This window comes from Vombatus ursinus, unplaced genomic scaffold, assembly GCF_900497805.2.
Source record: "Vombatus ursinus unplaced genomic scaffold, bare-nosed wombat genome assembly UNPS02010193.1, whole genome shotgun sequence".
NCBI classification, from domain to species: domain Eukaryota; kingdom Metazoa; phylum Chordata; class Mammalia; order Diprotodontia; family Vombatidae; genus Vombatus; species Vombatus ursinus.
Genome location: NW_020949971.1, coordinates 5,415,989 through 5,438,022, shown reverse-complemented (window position 1 = coordinate 5,438,022; position 22,034 = coordinate 5,415,989). Strand labels below are relative to the sequence as shown.

Sequence of the window (22,034 nt, the reverse complement as noted above, 5' to 3'; positions counted from 1 at the left end):
CCAGTTCTGCCTGAACTTCCCGGTTCCTCCCACCAGTGTGGAGATGGTGACCTTGGATTAAAGGTACCATGGGAGACTCCCAGGCAAAATTCTTTTGGTATCTTATCTCCAATTTAGAAAATTGCTTGTACCATTTTTTTTTTCAGATGGCTGCTGTTTGTTTTGAATAAAAATTTATATGAAACCTGGTACCAAAGCAACAACCTCAGAATGATGGGACTAGTGCCCCACTTTCCTGGGTACCTTTTATGCGGAGACAGAAAAAGGCCCGAATGAAAAGCACAAGCTACAGTAAAGGTGGTAAGGGAGGAAGTACGAATGTTGGCAAGACATGCTGACACACCAGATGAGAACAAAGTTCATGCTGGCACATTTCAGGTGGAACAGATTTGGTTTATACAATATTGAGATATGAATGACAGGTTTATCTGCATTTTGTAATTCCCAGTGGATTGAACCCCTAGTTCTACAAGGAAAAAACTCATAAAAAAAACTATCACCCATTCTCCTCAGCAGATGTCATGATATGACTTCCATAAAACAAATTGCTATCATCCCTTACTGCCATACCCCCAGTGGGTGATGGGAAGAGAAGCCTGAGTTTAACAGGGCTGCAGAGAGGTGTGGGTATGACGTAAGCCGGCCTGTGGCATTATCCACAGATTGCAAGTCTGCCAGTACTCTCTGCTAACTTTAATCATTGGATAACAGATGTAGAGCTTGCCAGACATCTTAGGTGCTATTGAGTTCGATTTTTTTTAATTTTACAATGGAGGAAACTGAGGTATGGAGTTGATATGCATTTTGCCCAGGATCACACAGCTAGTAGCTGGCCAAGGTGAGACTTGAACCTAGGTATGCCTGACTCCAGGCCCAATACCACATGGCTTCTTATTTTAAGTCGAATCACCCATCTGGATGTCAGGAGACCGGGCTTCAGATCTGGATTCTGTGACTCGGTCTCACCAGCTGTGTGTGACTCTTTGAGAATCATTGCTGCTCTCTGGGCCTCCTTTTCTTCATCTGGGCCCCAAGGCATAAACGCTACAGTCATTATTTGATTCTAAACAGTATCAGCTTTGAGCTGTGGAACAGGACAGGTGGATTCCAAATGACATGATGGATCAAATGACCACCGTTAGGCCTCCAAGTGTGACCTAAAGGTGTCCAATCATCCCTGGGCCGTTTTTGTTGCTTTTAAAGGTTTCGAATAATCCTTGAGCAACAAAGACTCAGTGTTCCAGTAAGCATATCACTGAGAGCCCCGGGTTCTGGTCTCCCATCTGTCCCTGAGGAGCTGTTCAGCTCTCTGGACTCCTGTTAAGAGGAGGAAATGATATTAACCACACAGCCAGCATCGATAGAGAGCTTTGAGCTTTGGAAAGTGCCTTAAGAATACTGTCTTACTGGATCATCACCACAACCCTGGGAGGTAGGTGCTATTATCATCCCCACTTGACAGATGAGGACCATTAAGTGACTTGACCAGGGTTCCACAGCTCGAAAGTGTCAGAGGACCGATTGCAGCTCAGATTTTCCTGACTTCAGGCCCAGCACTCTATCCGCTGTTCCACTTAGTTGCTTCTAGGAAGTGACCTGATCTACTTGTAAGGTCCCTCTTAGCCTCCACTACATTCCACGAAAACCATCGGCACCCCCCCAAAAGGTACCCCTTTCAAAAGCAGCAGGAGTCAGAATGGGAACCTGGCAGAAACGATGGGTTCCGGGCAGCCCCGGTATCTCTCCAGGGGTCCCCCTGCATTCATTTGATCGGGGCCAGGGCCGGGAATCCAGGCAAAGGGCAGGAGCTACAAGTCGGAGTCACAGGGCAGTGTGGAACTGGAGCCAGGGGGCGGGCTGCTGCTTTCCTCCCCCTTCAGTACGTCCTCGGGGTTCGCGTAGGCTGCCGGCCGAGGCATCCTGAAGCCTACTCGGGGCTTAGGACCACCCTGGGGCTGAAGCCGGCCCTGGCTGCGCTGGGACAGGATCGATGGCAGGCTGGGGGCTTCGGGCCAGCGGACCTGCACCGTGTTAAGACTGCTGCGGCGCGGGCCGGGGTACGCCTTCGAGCGACGGGCGCGCTCCTCGCAGACCTGGGCGAAGCTGAGGGCCAGGGAGAAGCCCCCCGCCAGCAGCAGGCAGCTGCCCAGGAAGCCGAGCACGACGCTGTAGCCAACGCGCAGCTGGACGGGGCTGGCCTCCGCGGGCAGCGCGGCGCGGTCCTGCACGACGTGGCTGTACCACGCCACCGGCACGAGGCCCAGGAGGCCGGCGGCGAAGAGCGCGAGGCCCGAGGCTCCCGCCAGCCGGGCGCGGGGCGTCCGGCGCCAGCAGCGCACCCCCAGCGAGGCCAGCAGCAGCCCCGCGGCCGACGCGGCCAGCGCCGTGACGGTCAGGGCGCGCGCCGCCCGCACCGGCGCCGACGTGTAGTAGCCCAGCTCGTCGGGGATCCCGCACTGGCCGTCTACACTGCTCTGCTGTCTACACGTGTCCCACAGGCCCTGGCTCACCAGCGCGTTCGCCGGCTCATCGAGGAAACCCGTCTTCTGGCGCCAGCCCGGCGTCAGGGTGCAGATCAGGTTCAGGAGCGAGCCGCAGGGGGCCAGCACCAAGCCCAGGGTCATGGCCACGGGCGTCCTCATGTCGGCTGCTGGGCGGCTGCAGGGAGGAAGTCTGGCCACGCCTGGGAAGTCCAGCGGACGACAAGGCAGAGCCCTAGGTGCCGGCGTCCCGTCTCGCTCCCCTCTCTCCCTGGCCCTCGTCCCCCTCGGGGGACGCTCGGTGCGCCCCTGGCACTGACGTGTGACTGGCGATCGGGCTCAGCCCTGGTCCGCTCCGGGTCTCCCACCTGCTTCTTCTCGTCCTCAGTCTCTCCCTTCTTCTGTTCAGCCTCTCGCCCATCCCTCTCCTCGACTTCCTCCACGACGAAGCTCCGCCCGTCGCTGAGCGAAACCAGAGCCCTGGCAGTCTCACCGAAACTGTGCGAGCTCCAGAGTCCGCCTGGCCCGGGAGGGGCTGACCCCGCAAGGGCCAAACAGGAAGCAACCACGGGGCCCTCACTTGGTCCAGCCCCGCCCTTGCTTGCCCCTCCCCCAGGCCTTGGACAGAGGTTGAGGCCAGAGCTGGTGGGAGGGAGAGCGCTGGGAGAGTCCGCCGCATCTGGCGGTGCACCTGTCCCTGCCTCCGATCCAGTCCGTGGGGCCCGGGCAGCCTCCTGGGATGCATCTTCCCACCCCACCGCTGCCCACTGCCCACTGCCCACTGCCCACTGCCCTGGGTGTAGCGCATGCAGGACCCCGCCTCTCCAGGCATCTGATTCACCCTCGAGGAATTGTCCGAAAATCTTTCAGCTTCAGAGGGTCAGTTACCTTTTCTCCCTCCCCGTGCTCTTCCTTACTGCTAAGCTGGGGGTGGAGAGGGCTGGAGGCGGGTGAAGAATTCCAAAAAATCTCCACGCGTTCAAATGTGTCTTTAAAAAAAAAATTGTCTCAGAATGTAGCTTTTGACCGATCTCTTTGGATATCTAAGTCTGGTTCAAGTGAAACGACTCCTAGAATGCCGTATTTAGAAATAATAATAGCCCACATTTCTATAGCACTTTAAAAAACTTCACTGTCTCCTTTGAACCTCAAAGCTACCCTGGGGAATCTAGGAGTTGATTGCTTCCAGAGGCCGAATGGATCCCCAATTCAAGTCTCTCTTTCCCCACATTGCTCTAAGTGAATCACAAATGTCCAGTACACATGGCACAGCCTTGTTCAGTATTCTAATCAGAGTTTTAGAGAGGAAGACCCAGATGTTGTGCTTGTAAAGCTTGGGAAGGATAGTTAACTTCTGATGACAGAATTGGTATCCAAAAATATCTTTCTGTGCTGGAATAATGGACCAAATATAATAAGATAAAATTTAAGAGGGATAAATATAAACTCATATCTTTTTTTTTTTTTAAGTTAAGATAAAGTCAGGGGGCAGCTAGGTGGTGAAGTGGATAGAAAGCTGGGCCTGGAGTCAGGAAGACTAGTTTCCCTGAGTTCAGATCTGTCCTCTAGACACTTACGAGCTGTGTGACTCTGGAAAAGTCACTTAACCCTGTTTGCCTCGGTTTCATCATCTGCAAAATGAGCTGGAGAAGGAAATGGCAAACCACTCCAGTGTCTTTGTCAGGAAACTCCCAAAAGGGGTCAGGAAGAGTCAGACTGGTCCGAACAACAACATGCAACAGTAATTAGAGTGCAGACCTTTAAGTGAGGAAGACATGAGTTCAAATCCTACCTCAAAGACTAAGTCACTTAAACCTCCTGCATCTCAATTTCCTCCTCTGTGAAAGGAGGATTTTAATGGCACCTATCCACTGGGGTTGTTGTGAGGATAAAATGAGTTCCCATAGCCATGGAAGTGCTTTGCAAACCTTGCTAAATAAATGTTAGCCGCAATAATCACCATTATCTTTTTATATCAAGATTTTTAAATATGATCTCTCTTGCCCTCCAAGGACAGCTATCTCTTAAACTGAGAAATCCTGTGCAAATTTTTTTTTTTTTTGGCAATTGGGGTTAAGTGACTTGCCCAGGGTCACCCAGCTAGTAAGTGTCAAGTGTTTGGTCTGAGGCTGGATTTGAACTCAGATCCTCCTGACTTCAGGGCTGGTGCTCTATCCACCGTGCCACCTAGCTGCCCTGCAAATTTTCTTTGGGTGTTTCCTAGATAGCTACCGAAAACAAATAAGCCAGCACAGGATACAGAAACAGGGAAACTGCAGTTTATTCACTCAAGACTCTGACACACCCATCAAAATAATATCTAACATTCATACAGCACTTACTATGGCCCTGAGATATCACATAAAAAGCCCAGCAAATACAGAACAAATGTGGTTATGTCCATTCTTAATAGATCACATTTAGCTCTTTAAAAAATTACACTATCAGGGAGTTCCATCAGTTGGGGAATGGCTGGACAAGTTAGGGTCTAGGAATGTGATAGAATATGGTAGGGCTATCAGCGACTATAAAAGGAATGGTGTCAGAAAACTGGAGAAGACCTGTATGAATTGATGCAAAATGAAGTGGGCAGGACCAGGAGAACAATTTCCACAGTAACAGTAATATTGAAAAGATGATCAGCCATGAAAGACTTAGTAACTCTGATCAATATAATGATCCACCACAGTTCCCAAGGATTCATAAGGAAAAATGCTATCCGTCTCCAGATGGAGAACTGGTAGACTCAAGAGTCCAGATCAAAGCATATTCTCTCTCTCTCTCTCTCTCTCTCTCTCTCTCTCTCTCTGTTTCTCTCTTTCTTTTGGATGAATGATATGAAAATGTGTTTTGTGTGACTTCATATGATAATGGTTATTATAATTCTTGCCTTTTCAATGGATCAGGGAAGGCTGGAAAAAACTGGAATTGAAAATAAAAATAAAATTGGATTTTAAAAATCCTATTTAAACAGAAAGAAAAATTAATTTAGTAAAATTTGTCAACAATGTGTGCAGAGTATACTATGACCCACACCCATCGTTCCCCACCTCTGCAAAGAAGGAAGATTCATTTTCTCCTCTCTTCCTTAAGAATGAGCTTCATCATTTAGTGGCACCCCACATGAACTACCTTCCTACCTCAGCACTCACAGATTTGCACCCTGGCCCCAGGAGGGTAACTCCTAAAGGTTCTAAGAGCTCCCTGTCTGCTCTCTAAAGCTATAAAGATCCTCCCCAGTGAGGTCACCTTTAAGAGTCACCCAGTAAATACAATTAGCTCAAACCAAAGGCATTTACTAAAATGGCATAGTAAGACCAGGAGCTCCAAATCTTTCCACCTTGTACTGTAAACCCGGGTGCATTCTGACAAATGCACAACACAGCAGAGAAAACAGTGGGTGTCAATGTAAGGTACACTCATGGTGGGGCATGTATAGGGAACATAGGGACAAGTGCCAAAGCGCTCTGGTTTCTGCAGGACCTCGGGGTCCTCTTCTTCTGGCCTCCCTAAGTTTGCTCCTCTCCACTTTCAGGCCTGGTTCTCCCTTGAATCTACAGTTTGCTAGCCCTCTTTCCTCCTCCTGGAGGAGGAGGCTTGCTCCCTCTCTACAGTGGGAGTTCCTTTTGCCTGGATGCAGTGCCACCTACCGAACTCTGCAAGCCTCGTAGCTGATGGATCGCTGTTTAGCCATTTTCAGTCCTGTCCGACTTTTCATGACCCCATTGGGGGTTTTCTTGGCAGAGACACTGGGATGGTTTGCCATTTCCTTCTCAAGTTCATTTGACAGATGAGGAAACTGAGGCAAACAGGGTTAAGGGACTTACCCAGGGTCACAAAGCTAGCAAGTATCTGAGGCTGGATTTGAACTCAGGAAGATGAGTCTTCCTGACTCCAAGCCCTGCCCTCTATCCATTGTGTCACGATGCCCTAGCTGATGGGCAGGGAATGGAGAAAACCCCTTGCCCCTTGTTGCCTTCTGAGGCAGGGGTCTCACTCTGCATAGCTGCTCTCTGAGCAGTTCAGCTCACAAAAATATTGATCAGTACTAACAGCTTGTCTTTTAAAGGCCATGCAGGGTAGGATGAGTAATTTTTCCCCCTACCCAAAGGTCAGGTTTCTTTTGTGATTCAAAGAACTTCACATTTTTAATAAACGGGTGAGGAGGTACAGGCATATCCTTGCATCATTCCATTCCTGGCTCTCCGTCCAGCTTTCTGGAATTCAGTAGCCTCGGCTACAATATCACCCTGCAGCCTGCCCAGGTTCTACTCACACTGGAACATCCACCTGCCCAGCTGGGCCTCTTCTCCAATCACTGGACTCCTCCCAGGGCTTCTGTCTTGGGGAAGGACCCAGGTGGGCCAAACTTCATTCTCCCACCCCCACCCCAGCTGTGCTTCTGGCTTTCTGGACCTCAGCAACATGGCCCCAGGCAAGTAACTTAACCTCTTACCATTTTCAGCCCCCTCTCCAAGGGGGTCTTCCTCCATTAGAATGTAAGCCCCTTGAAGGTAGAGACTGTCTTTCTCTTTGTTCCTATGTGTATGCCCAGTGCTTACCACAGTGCCTGGTGCTAGATAAATGTGCCTTGCCTAGCCCTTCATTAGCATATTCATACTTTATTGCTTTTAGTTATCAGCTGGACGAGGCAACATATAGAGAAATCGTCTTGGAGTCAGGGACACCTGGGGTTCAATAACATCTGTTTACATCTCCTGAATGTGTGATTCTGGGCAAGTCATTTAACCTCTCAGTGTGCCAGGCAAGTAGTAAGACAGTAAGTGCAAAGAAAATTATCTACTGTGCTATAAGAAATGATGAACTCCATTATCTTAGAAAAACATGGAAAGACTTGCACGAAATAATGAAGAGTGAAATGAGCAGAACCAAGAGAACATTGTATACAGTAACAGAATATTTTTTCAAGAATGACTTTGAGTGACTAAGTCATTTTGACTATTATAAATACACAAATTAAAGATAAAGGACATATGAAGAAAGATGCTATCTGTATCCAGAGAAAGAATTGATAAATAGAAGTATGTGTAGAATAATTTTACATCAGATGAGGATCTGTTTGTGTCTAATGGTAGCCATCTCTAGGGTAGGAGGGGGAAGAAAAAATAAATTTACATGCTAACTTTATTAGATATTTAAAAGCAATAGCAAGTTGTACATAATAGATATGCAGTTTCATGTGCAATTATCTTTTTTATTACACTATGTCACATAAAAAAAGGAAACGCTCAACTAGAAAGGAGATTTCCCAATGAAATCGTACATCTCGGGCTAAAAAGAGTTACCGGGTATATTGTTTTTCCTGCTTTTGCTTACTTTGTACTAGTTCATATACATCTTCCCATGTTTCTATGTCTTCTTCATGTTCATCATTTTATGGTTCAGTAACATCAGTAACATCAGTTTTCAGAACTTGTTTAGCCACTTCCAAGTTGATGGTCATCCACTATGCTTCCAGTTCCTTGCACCAACAAAAAGTGCTGCTATGAATATTTTGTTATCTATGGAAGCAGCAAGTCACCATGAGGGAGAGACAGGAGGTAGTGCGTTCTGGGCAAGTCAAACCACCACCACCCCTTCAATCACCACCTTCCCAGACCCTGACGAAAGCTAGCCCAGGACTCTGAACCTAAAAGTTTTGGGAATAGCAGTTCCTCCCAGTCTACAAACCACAAACCTTACTTCTTGCCTGGACTCTGGAGCTATCATTGAGGGCAGCAATCCTTGTGGAGAAGGATGAAAGAAGGCAGTCTAACAGTACTAGATTTCAAACAACATTACAAATTGGCAATCATTAAAACAATTTGGCAATGGCTAAGAAATAGAGTGGTGGATGAGTAGAATAGATTAGGTACACAATGCACAGTATTAAATGACCATAGTAATCTAGCGTTTCATAAACCTAATGATTTGAGCTTTGGGGACAAGAACTCACCATTTGACAAAAATTGTTGATAAAACTGGAGAGTAGTTTGCCAGAAACTAGGCATAGACCAACATCTTATGCTGTATACCAAGATAAGGTCAAAATGGGTACGTGATTTAGACATAAAGGAAGATGCCATAAGCAAGATATCATAAGAAGAGCATGGAAAACTCTACCTGTCAGATCTATGGATAAGGAAAATGTTTATAAATAAACAAGAGATAGAGAGGATCGTGGGAAGTATAACGGACAATTTTGATTACATGAAATAATTTTTTTTTGCACAAACAAAACTAATGCAGCCAAAATTAGAGGGAAAAAAGAAAATGTGCTGGAAGGTGGGAATTTCAGCAAGTTTCCCTGATAAAGGCCTCATTTTGCAAATACATAGGGAACAGAACCAAATTTACAATAATAGCAGTATAGTATAATAATATACAGTATGATATATAATAATAATAATAGTACAATAATAATAAAAGCCTTTCCCCAATCAATAAATGGTCAGAGGATTTTGACAGTCAGTCTTCAGAAGAAGAAATCTAAGCTATCTATGGTCATATGGAAAAAAAATGCTCTAATCACTATTGATTAGAGGAACACAAACAACCCTGAGGTACCACCTCACACCTGTTAGACTGGCTAACATGACAGAAAAGGAAAATGGCAAATGCTGGAGAGGATGTGGAAAAATAGAGGCACTAATGTACTGTTGTTGAAGTTATGAACTGGTCCAACTTTCCAAAGTATGCTTCCATCCTCCTTATCTTTACTTTCTCTCTTGTGCTCAAGTTTGCACAAGAATGAACCAAATGACTGAAAGGTTATCTTGGGCCTTTCTTAGTCTAAGGGAGTTAATATTTTGAAAATTCTCCAATGTACATAGAACTAAGGGCTTTGGTAAGAAAAAAAAAACTGGACAAATTTGCAAAGTGCTTAGGAACATTAATTTGGATTTAATTTTACAGTAGGCATTTTTAGAATTTTTTCAGGTTTTCTTCCATCAGTCACCAGAATTGTGAAGAACCATTCTGAAAAAGTTGTACAAAAATTTTGTAAAATCAGCTTCATTATAAAAAATATGGGTATAGCTGTGTTTGCTTAAACATAAATGAACAAAATTTGTCCAAATAAATTGATAAATTTTAAAAAATTGATTAATTTGTTCATTTAAAATCAGAAAGAAAGCCATAGGTCCATTGGTTCCAAAGAAAAAAGGAATTAGTCCAGCATCTTTTGGCATCTGAGAGTTAAACATCTTGAGATCCAAACTTGAGGGCTACAAGAATGATTATAGGCATCTTCCCACGTATCTAGAGGGTACTTCTCTTGTCCTTATCTTTTTGGGCACCAATAATACGAGGTTTGACAAAGTTAAACCTATAGAACCCGTGATTGAAATCTAATTTCTGCACATTTTTTGGTGTAGAAATTCTTATTCATATATTCTGTGAACTACACAGAACTGGGGATTTAGCCAAATTATATGTTTGGTTTGAATTTTGCAGTATCTATCTTTAGAATTTTTCAGATTCTCTTCAAAGTGCTGTAAAGGCTGTGAAGCACCATTTAAAAAAAAAAGTTGTCCCCCCCCATAGAAAAAACAATATCTTCATCAAAATATGACTACAATTGTGTTTGCTGAAAAATAAATGAACAAATTTATCAATTTATTAAAAATGAATCAATAAATTTATTCACTTAACATCAGAAAGAATGACAGAGGTACATTTTTTCCCCCTGAAGAATGATGGAATTAGACCACCCTCTGCTGGTGCCTGGGAGTTGAGCATCTTGAGCTCCAGACACAGGGGTGTAAGAATGATTTGGGCACCTTCACAGGTAACCTAAAATGTACCTCTTGCCTCCTTAGGTTTTTTTTTTCCACCAGCAAAGTTGAACCCATGGAATCAGTGATTGAAACTGAACCCTAACCCTTGGTGCAATGGAATTCGAATTTCATATGTTCTGGAAAATATATAGAAGTGGGCACTTAGCCAGCTTGTCTGAACATTTTTAGATTTTTCTTGTGTAAGATGCTAACACGTTATTAAGCTTTTTTGGTAACTTCTTTTTTTTAGCTTTTTAGGTAGCTATTTTTAGATTTTTTTTTTTTTGGATTCTCTTCCATAAGAAACAGAAGCTATTAGCACCATTTTGAAAAAAGTTGTAAAAAAAAAAAAGAAAAATCTATTTATCAAAATATTGGTATAGTTGTATTTGCTGGGAAAAAAATGAATCGCTAAATTTGTTCATTTAAAATCAGAAAGAAAGGCATCTGTCTGTTGGTTCCAAAGAAAGGTGGAGTTACATGGGCATCCCCTGTAGCCTGGAAGTTGAGCTTCTTGAGTTCCAGACATTGGGGGTACCAAAATGATTCCAAGCCCTTTCCCATGCACTCTACTTCTCTCCTTATTTTTTTTGGGCAACAGTAATAAAAGGTTTGGAAGAGTTAAGCCACAGAACCATGAAAGCTAACCCTGCACATTTCTTGCTGCAATGGAATTAATATTTCATATAGTCAATAAAACACACAGAAATGGGGACTTAACCAAATTGACTAAAGAGAGATTGATTGAAAGATTAAAATTCAGGGCATGGCCAAATAGTCCAATGCTTTTTTCTTGCCCAAGATGCTTTCTTATATTGGTTTGGACTTAATTTTGCTGTAGTTTTAGAATTTTCCCCAATTTTCTTATATGGGGATACACAAGTGCTTGAAGGCATGATTTTTCTTTTTTTTTTGGCTAGGCAATGGGGTTAAGTGACTTGCCCAGGGTCACACAGGTAGTAAGTATTATGTGTCTGAGCCCCGATCTGAACTCAGGTCCTCCTGAATCCAGGGCTGGTGCTCTATCCAGTGCACCACCTAGCTGCCCCCTTGAAGGCATGATTTTGAAGAAGTTGTCCAAAAAAGATATCCATCTCTTTGTAAAAACAAGTGAATGATCTTTATCTTAAAAATGTAATGGATAAGATGAGCATATAGTTGGATTCAGAGGCAGAATTAAGCTTAGGTTAGGAATTAGATTGTAGCTCCAGCTTTGCCTGGTTTCAACTTCATGGAACAAGATGCCCCTCCCAGGATGAACTCATCCCTTCTAATTTCATCACCATACTGCTAGTTCAGGTCTTTTTTTTTTTTTTTCCAGAGTACCAAACTCTTCCCCAATGCCTTCCTTTGTAGAGGGCAGAAACTGGACTTTCAGCTCACTCCACTTTGCATCTGCTGCTCTACCTAGTTTCAACTCATGGAACAAGATGCCCTGGCCCAAAGTACTCCATGTTGTCCACCAACCACTCAGCTCCCTGCCTCCTTCTGGGTGTTATCTACCTCCCCACCCCTAATTAGACTGCGGGCTCCTTAAGGACAAGGAGTGCTTTTATTTTTTATTAATTGTATCCCCAGTGTTTAGTATAGTGCTAGGAGCACTGATAGGCACTTAACAAATGTTTATTGGATTGGATTGGAATGGGTCTGAAGTGTTTATTATTATTAGATCAATAAAGAGTGTTATGGTTGGAGTTAGGGTTAGAATCTGAGTCTCAACATTAAGATTAGGGTTAGATTCAGAATAAGAATTTATTTAAAAGTATAAAAGCATTATACATTAGTTTCAAAGAAAGGTAGACTAGAACTCACAAAAGTTGTCCCCTGAAAGTTGGGCATCTTGATCCTGGTACTGAGTGGCACAAGGATGATTCCTGGCAACTTCCCAGGAATCCTCAGGGAAACTAGTTTCTCCATTGCATTTCCACCCATACTGTGCAGTTTCACAAAATCAAACCCAACAAACTGAAAATTGAACAGTAATTTTGCTAATTCTTGGTGCCCAGGATGTGATGTATAGAAAATGAAATAATGTTTTTTTGAGCATAGCCAAATTGTTTAATTTTTTTTCTTGCCCAAGATACATTGTAATATGGATTTAGATTTAATTTTGTAGTGTTTTTATAATTTTTTTTCCAGTTTTCTTCAGCCTCATAGGGGCTGCTGGGAAGCACCGTTTTGAAAAAGTTGTTCCCATAAGTAGAGAAATCTATTTATTTCTAATAATAGGGGAATAATGTTGATTCCTAAAAATAATAAATTAATAAATTGGCTTTAGAGTTGGAATCAGAGATAGAATTATAGTCAGGGACCGAATTTGCTGTAGGGTTAAAGTTAGAGTCAGAGGGATAAGTTTAGAGTTCGAGTCAGGGTTAGGATTAGTTTTAGAGTCGGCATTAGATAAATAAACATAACGTTCACCTTCCCTTTTCAAGGTAAGGGAGAAGGAGGCTGGTCATGCTTGTGCCAGGCAAGCCTTGGCCACCTGAGGACATCTCCAGACCCCGGCTCCTCCTTCTCCCGCCCCCTACTCTTTTTTCTTGCATTTTATAGGTAGTCCTAGCCCCCAAAGAGCAAGCATAATGAAAAGCCGACGAGATCTAGCCCAGAGATACTAGACGGAGAGGGACGGAACAACCTGCGTGAAAGCCTGGTGTAGGTGGCCAGGCAGGTTCCTCAGAACTTAGTGAGAATCGAAGAAAAGGGAAGCTTTGTTTCCTGAGAACGGATTCACCTTGTGGAAGGCCAGTTCCAACTCAGCCTGGGGGGCCAGGCCGCTGTAGAGGCGGGCACTGCAGCGGGCCTGAAGATGCCGTGGAGCCACTGAGGTTTCAGATCTTGGTGGTAGTAGCAAATATTCCAACGAGAACTTGGATGGCCGAGGGCGAGAAGGGTTCCACTTGAACAGCCGTCGAACATGGGTCACTTGGTCCTGAGAGGTGATCGCAGTCCCCAAGGTACAGGTGATGGCCTCCATTGCCCTCAGTCTATTGAAAGGGAGTCAGATCATATCCCGAATCCAGAGTAGAGGAGACGGTGCCATGAGGCATCCAATGCGGCCACTGAACGGATCCGAAACTGGACGGGTCCTGGAGAAGCCGACAGGAGCCCGGAGAAAGCTCTTTTTAGTTTGTGAAGGGCAGTTGGAATGAGGTCGCTTGGCTCTTGAGAATCCGCCTGGAGGTACCTAAATCCGCAGCAGTTCTCTGAGGTAAACACCTCTGGCATGTTGGAACTACGTGGGTAAGGGAAGATGACAAGTGAGATCCTTTGGGGTAAGGATTGGTCAAGAGACTTGGGACACTAAGCCGACGGCTGGACCGGGCACAACTCCTGGCTTCGCCCTCCCCTTCCCCTCCTCCAAGCGCTCTCCAGCCAGCAGCTTCTCCAAAGGCCCCTCGGCTCTCCAGGTCTCCTTCGGCCTTCCCGGGTCCCCTCTGGCCCACGCCGCAGCTGCAGCAACTTGTCCCGTCCTTCTTGGCTTTCCCACCCCTGCCGTACGGGAAAGGGGGAGTATACGCGTCTGAGCGTTCCAAACTCTCGTGGGCGCTGGCGCAGTAGGGGTTCTGGCTCCGCGTGCCCAGCCCCACCCCCCGCCAGATCTATGGCTGGCTCCTCTCCCCAGGGGCCGCAGGTGAAATAAGACGACTTTCCTCGTTTTTCACTGATCCTATGAGGGGGAGGCGAGCCTTGAGGGGCTCTCTAAGGCTGCGCCCGACCACCTCCGGGGCCAGTGTTGGGTGGGGAATTTGACTGGGGCGGTGCAGCTGTCAAACCGTAACGCAGGTGTCCTAAGGCGAGTTCAGGGAGGGCAGAAACTTCCCTTGTAGCAGGAGGACAAAAGCTCGCTTGATCTTGATCTTTCGGACCTTTGGGGTTTTAAGCAGGAGGTGTCAGAGAAGTTACCACAGTCACTTAGTTACCTGTTACCACGACTGGCTTGTGGCAGCCAAGCGTTCGTAGCGACGTGACTTCCAGGTCAGAATCTTCCCTAGGCGTGATGATCTCGCAGCGCCAATGAACCTCGGTGGGCCAAGGAGCCTCGGTGGGCCAAGGAACCTCGGTGGGCCAAGGATGGCCTGGCTGCCCACATCCTGCTCGCTCGCTTCGCGCCGGGGCGGTGCAGGAGGAAGATCGCACTGGGTCCAGAGAGCCACAGTGAAAGAGGCCTTCTTACCCTGAATTCGGAGCATGTTCTTGGGGGCACCTGGTGCTAAATCGATCGTAGACATCCTGCTTCTGGATCAGGGTTAAGCACGTAGCAAAGCAGCTCCCTCGCTGCGATCCGTTGAAAATCAGCCCCTGACCCAAGCTTTTGCAGTCCACGGAGAAAAGAAAATGAAGAGGTCTCCCTTGCAGACCTTTCTCGATGTTTTCCCTTCTGTTGGGTTTCAGTGTGAGACTGGGACAAACGAAACCCAGGTTGGAAGAGGATGGGGGAAGAAAAAAAAAGAAACCCAGGAAAAACCGAAACCTGATCCCCTGCTTAAATGTGAACGGAGTGCTGAGGAACACACCTGAGGAGGAAAAAAAGGGAAAAGATTCTCCGTCTGTACGCGTTGGTCCTGGCTTACTGGACCGTCTGTCGTCTGTCTCTTGCACTCAGTGTTGGTGAACGTCTGAAACCCCAAAGGGTGTGCAGGCTCCTGGCCTTGCTCCCACACCAGACGGGGACAGCCAGTTCCACTAGGAAAGGTGAAAGATTGTGGTGATAACCTTCTTCCAACTTCTGCTCTTTCCTCTTCTTACAAAACCTCTACTTCTTTCCTTCTATGACGACGGAGGGCGGAACACTTCCACTTCTGTGTCCGAAAATCTCAACGAAGTCCCTCTGGGACAGATCTCCTTTTACCCTCCTCCCCCCTTTTTAATCTTTAAAAAAAAAATTTAAAAATTCTTTCCGTAGACTTCTACTGGGATGCCCACTGGTCTTGGTGCCATTCTCCCTAGAGTGCCCACTGGCCTCAGTGGCAGGAGCTCAGATGATCTCATAAGAAAAATGGGAGATTGAGAAAGAGGGGATGCAATGGGAGGAGATGGGGAGAAGAGTGAGGAAAATTCTCTCTCAATAGAGGCTGGAAAGGAAGACATTCTTACACTGGAGAGGAACAGAAAATACTTGAATCTCACCCTTACCTGAACTGGTTCAAAGATGAAGAATATACATATATAATACATAATATATACACACATATATCTACTCTATATACACATTCTCCATATATGCATACAGTCAGTTTGCATGTGTGTATATGTAGAAAAGAAAAGGATAAATAGAACAGTACAGGATGGAGGGAAATACAGTTAGCAATTACAACTGTGAATGGGATAAACTCCCCCCCTCCCCAAAAAGGAAATGATACAGAGTTCAAATCAAGGGCTGGAGCAGAGGTTACGATACTTCAGCTAGAGTAAACAGATTGGAATACCAATCATAATATCAGAACAAAAGCAAAACCAGACCGAATTAAAAGAGATTATCAGGTAATCGACAAAAGCTCAAATGTACCATGGACAATGAATTAATATTAATGCTAACTGTATAGGCATCAAAAGGCATAGGATCCACATTCTTGAAGGAAAAGTGATGAGTTAGGGGAGGAATAGATAGTAAAAGTATAGTAGTGGGGAGCTCATTTTATTGTATATTCATAAAACCATAAAATACACAAAAAAGAAGTTAAAGAGATGAATAGAATTTTAGTAAAGTTAGATATGATAGACCTTTGAAGAGATGGGGAAAAGAGTACAGTTTTTCTCAGCTGCTCATGGCACTTTCATAAAGCATGTATTACTGCACAAACCCATCAAAACAAATGCAGAAAAGCAGAAATATCAAATGTATCCTTTTCAGATCATAATGCAATAAAAGTATATTCAATAAAGGGCCTTGACAGCATAGATGAAAAATGAATTGGAAACTTAAATAATCTAATCCTAAAGAATGAGCAGGTCAAGAAACAAATCTGAGACGCAATTGTTTCATTGAGAAGAATGACTACAATGAGACCACATACGAAAATTGGTGGGAATGCAGCCAAATCGGTATTTAGGGGAAAACTTATACCTCTCTCTAAACACTTACATCAATACAAGAGAGAAAGAACAGATCAAGGAATTGTTTTTGCTTGACTTCATGTGTGTAAATGTGCATTGTTTTTCTTGCTTCCAGTGAGTGGGGGAGGGGCTAGCGGGAGGGAGAGAATTTGGAACTGAAAATAAAAATAAAATAAAACCTCCCATCCTCTCTTTCTCTCCCTCTCTGTTTCTGTCTCTGTCTCTCTCCTACACACACACACACACACACACACACACACACACACATACATACCTGGAATATCCCTCCTAATTTTTTTTTCTTTAATACACACCCCCCCCATCCTACACCACACCTCATATATATATATTTTTAAATTTCTGATTTCTTTTTAAGTGAAGTGCAAATTTAATCTCACCTTTGTGAGCGGAGCCACTTTCAAGAGAAGGAAAAAAAATCCTTCTAATAACACTTTTTTTTTCACCCCATGCACTTTACCTCGGTCTCCATTTCCGTTCATTCCATCCCTGTCTCAAACCCCCACCTCAGGAGGACCTGAGTTCAAATCCAGCCTCAGATACTTAACACTTACTAGTTGGGTGACCCTGGGCAAGTAACTTAACTCCTATCGCCTCACAAAAAAAAAAAAAAAAGAGAGAGAGAGAAAGAGAGAGAGAAGAAAAATAAAGGGAAGAAGAGTTCAACGAAACAAAGTGGTTCAGGTTTCTTGTTCTATTCTACCAACGACTGAATGAGGATGAGGGGATGGACCCTGAAAAGCCTGGAGTCCCTGATCTGGCATGAGAGGACAGAAATGACGGAATGAGCGAACAGTGAACCAGATAGGGCTGGGAGGGGGAAGAGGGAGAGAAAAAGTGGACCGAGGAGGAAGCAGTTGGGTTGCCTGCGAGGGGTCTGACTTCGCTCAGCTGGGCGGGGTCTCGAGCAGAGGAGCAGGGGCTGTCAAGGCTGGTTTAGGCTGTGTGGACGTGGCTCCGAAGGGACGAGGGGTGGGGCTCGGGGTCCTCTTCCTCAGAAGGTGGGATTAGCTGAGAGCGAGAAGGGCTGGCACCTGTTCGGGCCAAGGCGTCTCGGAATACCCTGACACCTGAGATGGGGGGTGGGGGAGGGGTGCACAGAAGTGGACTGGGGAGCTCTATGTGGCTCAGGAGCAGTGGGGGGTCCCAGGGTTTGGTTGTCAGCTGTTGGGCGGGGCTCCGAGGAGTCAGAGTCCACTGGGACTCTGAATATCCGGATCCAGGCGAGCCACCTCCGAAACAAGGGATCCCTTCTGGACTCCAGACATGATGGAGAGGTCTGGTGAAAATCAGAGTCACATTAGTGCCACCCCACCCCCTGCAATCTTAGCGACCTTCCCTCCGCCCTTTGGGGCTTCGATTCTTGTCCCAACTCTCATCCCCTTCTCCCTCTGACTCTTTCCTTCACAGATCCTCCCTTAGGGTCCGAGAGAGAAACACAGAAGGGCAGTGGGTCGCCTCTGTATTCCTAACTCTCCGAAGAGCCCCAGGTCCTAGTGCAGGCACCAGGTTATTTCTCTGTTTCGCGGTGAAATAAGGTGGGCCAAGCTTAAAGCAGAAGAGAAGCCATCCATCCAGTGAATCACTTATTCGCTTACTCACTGACCCATTCGAACTTTTCTAGTGAGTCAGAGAGCTGGCCTGTGGTGGGTGGAAGGAGACAGGCAGACAGGTATCAGGGTAGAGGAATGGATTTCTGAATCCATGGCCAGGCCCATCTGGGAAGGAGTTTGCACGTCCCCCCGCCCCCAGACAGTTGTAATCCCTTCAAGCCTTTCCTTGAGGCTAGGACAGTTTCGCGAGAGAGAGAGAGAGAGAGAGAGAGAGAGACAGAGAGAGAGAGAGAGAGAGACAGAGAGAGAGAGAGAGACAGAGAGAGAGAGAGAGACAGAGACAGAGAGACAGAGACAGAGACAGAGAGACACAGAGAGACACAGAGACAGAGAGAGAGAGGAGGGAGCAGTAAATTGGAAATTGCTAGATAGCAATTATTTTTAAATGTTTTATTACATATTACAAAAATAGCAATATTAATAAATAAATAAAAATATTTTTGTAAAACAAACATTTCACCCATGATAACTTGGACACTCAATCAAAAAATGATAAACAATATTTTCCTGGGACTGGAGGAGAGGGGCATGATTGGAGTGTGCAGTAGGTTGACAACAGCCATTTATTTCCAAAAAACAATTAAATGAAGGGATGGATATTCCACAGACCATAGCTGCAAACTAACATTCCTTGGTGGCAGAGTGAGCTTGTCACAGGAGACCAACCCAGGGGATACAATAATGAATTAAAAACAATGACCAGAAAGATGAACCAAACATCCAAAAGGACTAATGAAATGAACTGACTGGTGGAGTCACATCTGGGCTTTAGTTCAGAGAGAAACAGACAGATACAATAAGGAAAGTTTTAACAGAATTGAGGGAAAGAGTGTGTGTGGGGAACAGAAGAGAGGAAAAGTTGGGGGAGGGTGGGGAAAGCCAAAAGGATTCCTACATTCATGAATGCTTTATGTGTTGGGTATAGAGCCTCTAGTGAATTAAAAATCACACAAAATATTTTTACTTAAACGTTCCTTTCTACTAGTATTTCTCTTTCTCAAAAACAGCTTACAATTTATCCTGATGTAAAAAGTCAGTCATTAGACTTTCATGAAGTCAATATAACTGGAAACCTCTAGACTGACAGATATCTATCAACTCTTAAAGCAAAGATAAGAAGTTTTATACTATAAACCCCTAATTACCATACTAAATTCCTAATTAACACCCCCCCAGTCAAAAAGCATTTGCAATGGGGGTGGGGGGAGAGATTCAGTTTTCTAAGTGAAGCAATGCCACAAATAGACTCAATGAGATTGGCCTTATTATAATAACTCCTATGACCTCAGTCAATAATCTTACAATTTTCATAAGTGATAGGCAAATAATTTTAGATGCAATTTCCTCTATACAGTAGGCAAGTACTTCAGAATATTAACAGTTTTCAAACATTTTCTTTCCCTTTATCAGTTCAGCTAATAATGTAGCAACATCCAGATTAGAGAAAAAAAATCTGTGTTCCTAACAGTAAATCATAAACAACATCATAAACAATATTATGGATTTGAAATATAAAACAAAACCCATTTCTAGTCAGAGTACCTCCATTCAGCATTATAGAATTTATACCATGTTACCAGAAGAGTTAAAACAAACTTATAACCATGTCAAAACATCTTATCAGATAAAACAATGAAGAATTTTTTCCCATTATTATAATCCAAATAATATAAAATACTCTTTACATTGAAAGTATAACATAACAATATCTGAAGTAAAAGAAAATCTATTTTTCTAACTATGTTGGTTACCAAGTCTCATAATATTGACATGCACTTAATTTTACATTAACAATAGTAGGAAATACATATAAAATTTTGCCAGTTTGAATTCACACTTGTCACTATCCCATAGTTTTAAGTATGCTGGATTTAAATATCATAAGGTTCTAGTTAGAGGATTGGGTTTTAGACCAGGCAAAAAAGACCTAAGGAGTTTGATCTGACGTTGGCAGGGCATGTTCTATTTTCCACAGGTAGAAATCTTTGAGTTTTCACAGAAGGAGTTAATTAAATAATTCTCAATTTGAACAAAACAAGGAAGCATTTAGGGTCCTATATAATAGTCACTGACAGCAATAACCAATATTTTTACCATAACCAAAATTTATATAGTGTTAGGTTTATAATATAGGCTTCCTACAGACCATCCCAAAAGGTGGTTGGACACAACTTATCGGGTGCTTATCTAACCTTATTTGTAGGAGACTAAAGCCAAAGCTGAAAAATCATTCTTAGAACAGCATATACAATGGTTAGAGACTACATCTTTTTTTGAGCATTAAGAATCCTGAATAAGTATCTGTAAGTAGGGTGAATTTTAGTGTGTGTAAAGTGGATTTTTTTGTTATTCTTTCTTAGAGTTTTCTTCCCAGGATCCATACCCATAACATACCATAACATACCCACACCCATACCATAACAATTCCCAGGTGTTAGATATGAGTTTTCACGATCATGGTTGAAAACAGTTTCTACCACACTTGCACAGTAGATATAGGAATGAAGTGATGTAAAATTGTGAGGCTATTGCTGGCAATACGCCTTCTTTGTCTGTTGCCCTATAAAGCAAGTGGGCACTGGTCAGTGACTGGGGACCCCCACATGGGTGAATCTGCAGGCTGAATGCTGTGTGTGCCCTGATCAGCCCCCATCAAGGCCTGGGAGGGGGAATCTGTGTGTTTGCCTCAACCAGCCCCCATTGAGGCTTGAGGGGATTTAGGGGAGTGCACAAGTTGTGCAGGTCTCGACTGACCCCATCGAGAGGAGGGGTAGTTGTCCTCCCTTCATGAAGGCCCCTGTGAGAAGAGTTGTCAGGGAATGCTGTAGGCATGGTGCTCCCATTATCCGCAAACTCCCTTTGAGAAGTCTAGACTAGAATAAAGTGAGCTTATTTAACCCTTTATTATGACTCCATTCCTGCCTTCCTGTCTGACTGGATCAAAAGGGAACCTGCTAGTGAGAGAGGTGCTAGAAACCCTCCTGGGTCTCTTTCCTAAGAAATGGCATAGTCAGTGTGTTTACTTGTCCAACAATATCTTTTCCTTTGTAATTTCTAGTTTTCAACTAAAATCAGATTACTGTACTTTTAAACTGAGCATGGGGTTAGATCTTGACATCTTAAAAATATTAATGCCTTGTTTGATTGTCAATCTGCTACAAAGCAAGCACTCAGCATTACTTTAAACTATTGGGAGGTCTAGGAAGATTTTAGATCTGCATTTCACAGATGAGGAAATTTCAAAGGGTTCCTTGCTATGCCAACTTCACAGAAAACCATCGTGACTATTTCCAAAGAATTTTAAAAACATATTTACATCAATCTTTTAACAATTAAATTCATAACCCAAAAGAATCAAAAAAGAGTTCACTTTTCTAATATATCAAATTAATGTCAGACATTATCTTTATATACATTACAAATCAAATAACTGAGGTAACTTGGCCTAAAACCACACAGCTGAAAAATGTCCTGATTCCCAAAGTATAATAAATTCTAGGAGGGAAACATTTCACTTAAAATGAGACCAGAATAAATTCAATTACCTCTGGATCAATTTTTCAAATTGTATCATACAGAATCTCAATTTATAATTTCAATTATTTAGTATTATATTTTACATAAGGGCTATTTATTCCAAGCATTTCATATCATGGGGTTTCTTATTTCCTCCCAAAGATTTTTAAAGTGACAGTTATCTATTCCAGTGATCACACTTGGGAACACCTTACTTATCAAATTTCTCCTAACTCTCTGTAACTTTGTCTACTGACTTCAAATCAAGCTACACAATTTTCATTCTCAATTCAAACATCCTCACATCCTCTCAATATGCTTAAACTGTCTGAAGCTGGCACAGGGACACCCAAAGCAACTGTCCAGGGACAGGAGGGCCTTGGAGCACATTTGTTTGCTGCTGCCCTCCTGCTGTGTGCAGGGCATGTCTTTCATTTGTCCCCAAACTTTATCTACCTTACATATTTTCCTTCAAGCCTTTATTTTTCTTTCCAAATCTTCCAAATCCATTACTCATATTACCCATTCTTCCTTCACATTTCAACCATATCCCAGACTGCATTCATTATACT

General features: G+C 44.0%; 1 protein-coding gene across 1 annotated transcript; it reads right to left on the bottom strand.

The window, feature by feature from the left end:
- Positions 1 to 273: 273 nt before the first annotated feature.
- CLDN23 (claudin 23) lies at positions 274 to 2,995 on the bottom strand. The gene has a single exon (XM_027853747.1). It carries the CDS (start codon positions 2,640 to 2,642, stop codon positions 1,809 to 1,811), a length of 834 nt encoding a protein of 277 aa, XP_027709548.1. The 5' UTR covers positions 2,643 to 2,995; the 3' UTR covers positions 274 to 1,808.
- Positions 2,996 to 22,034: the final 19,039 nt, after the last annotated feature.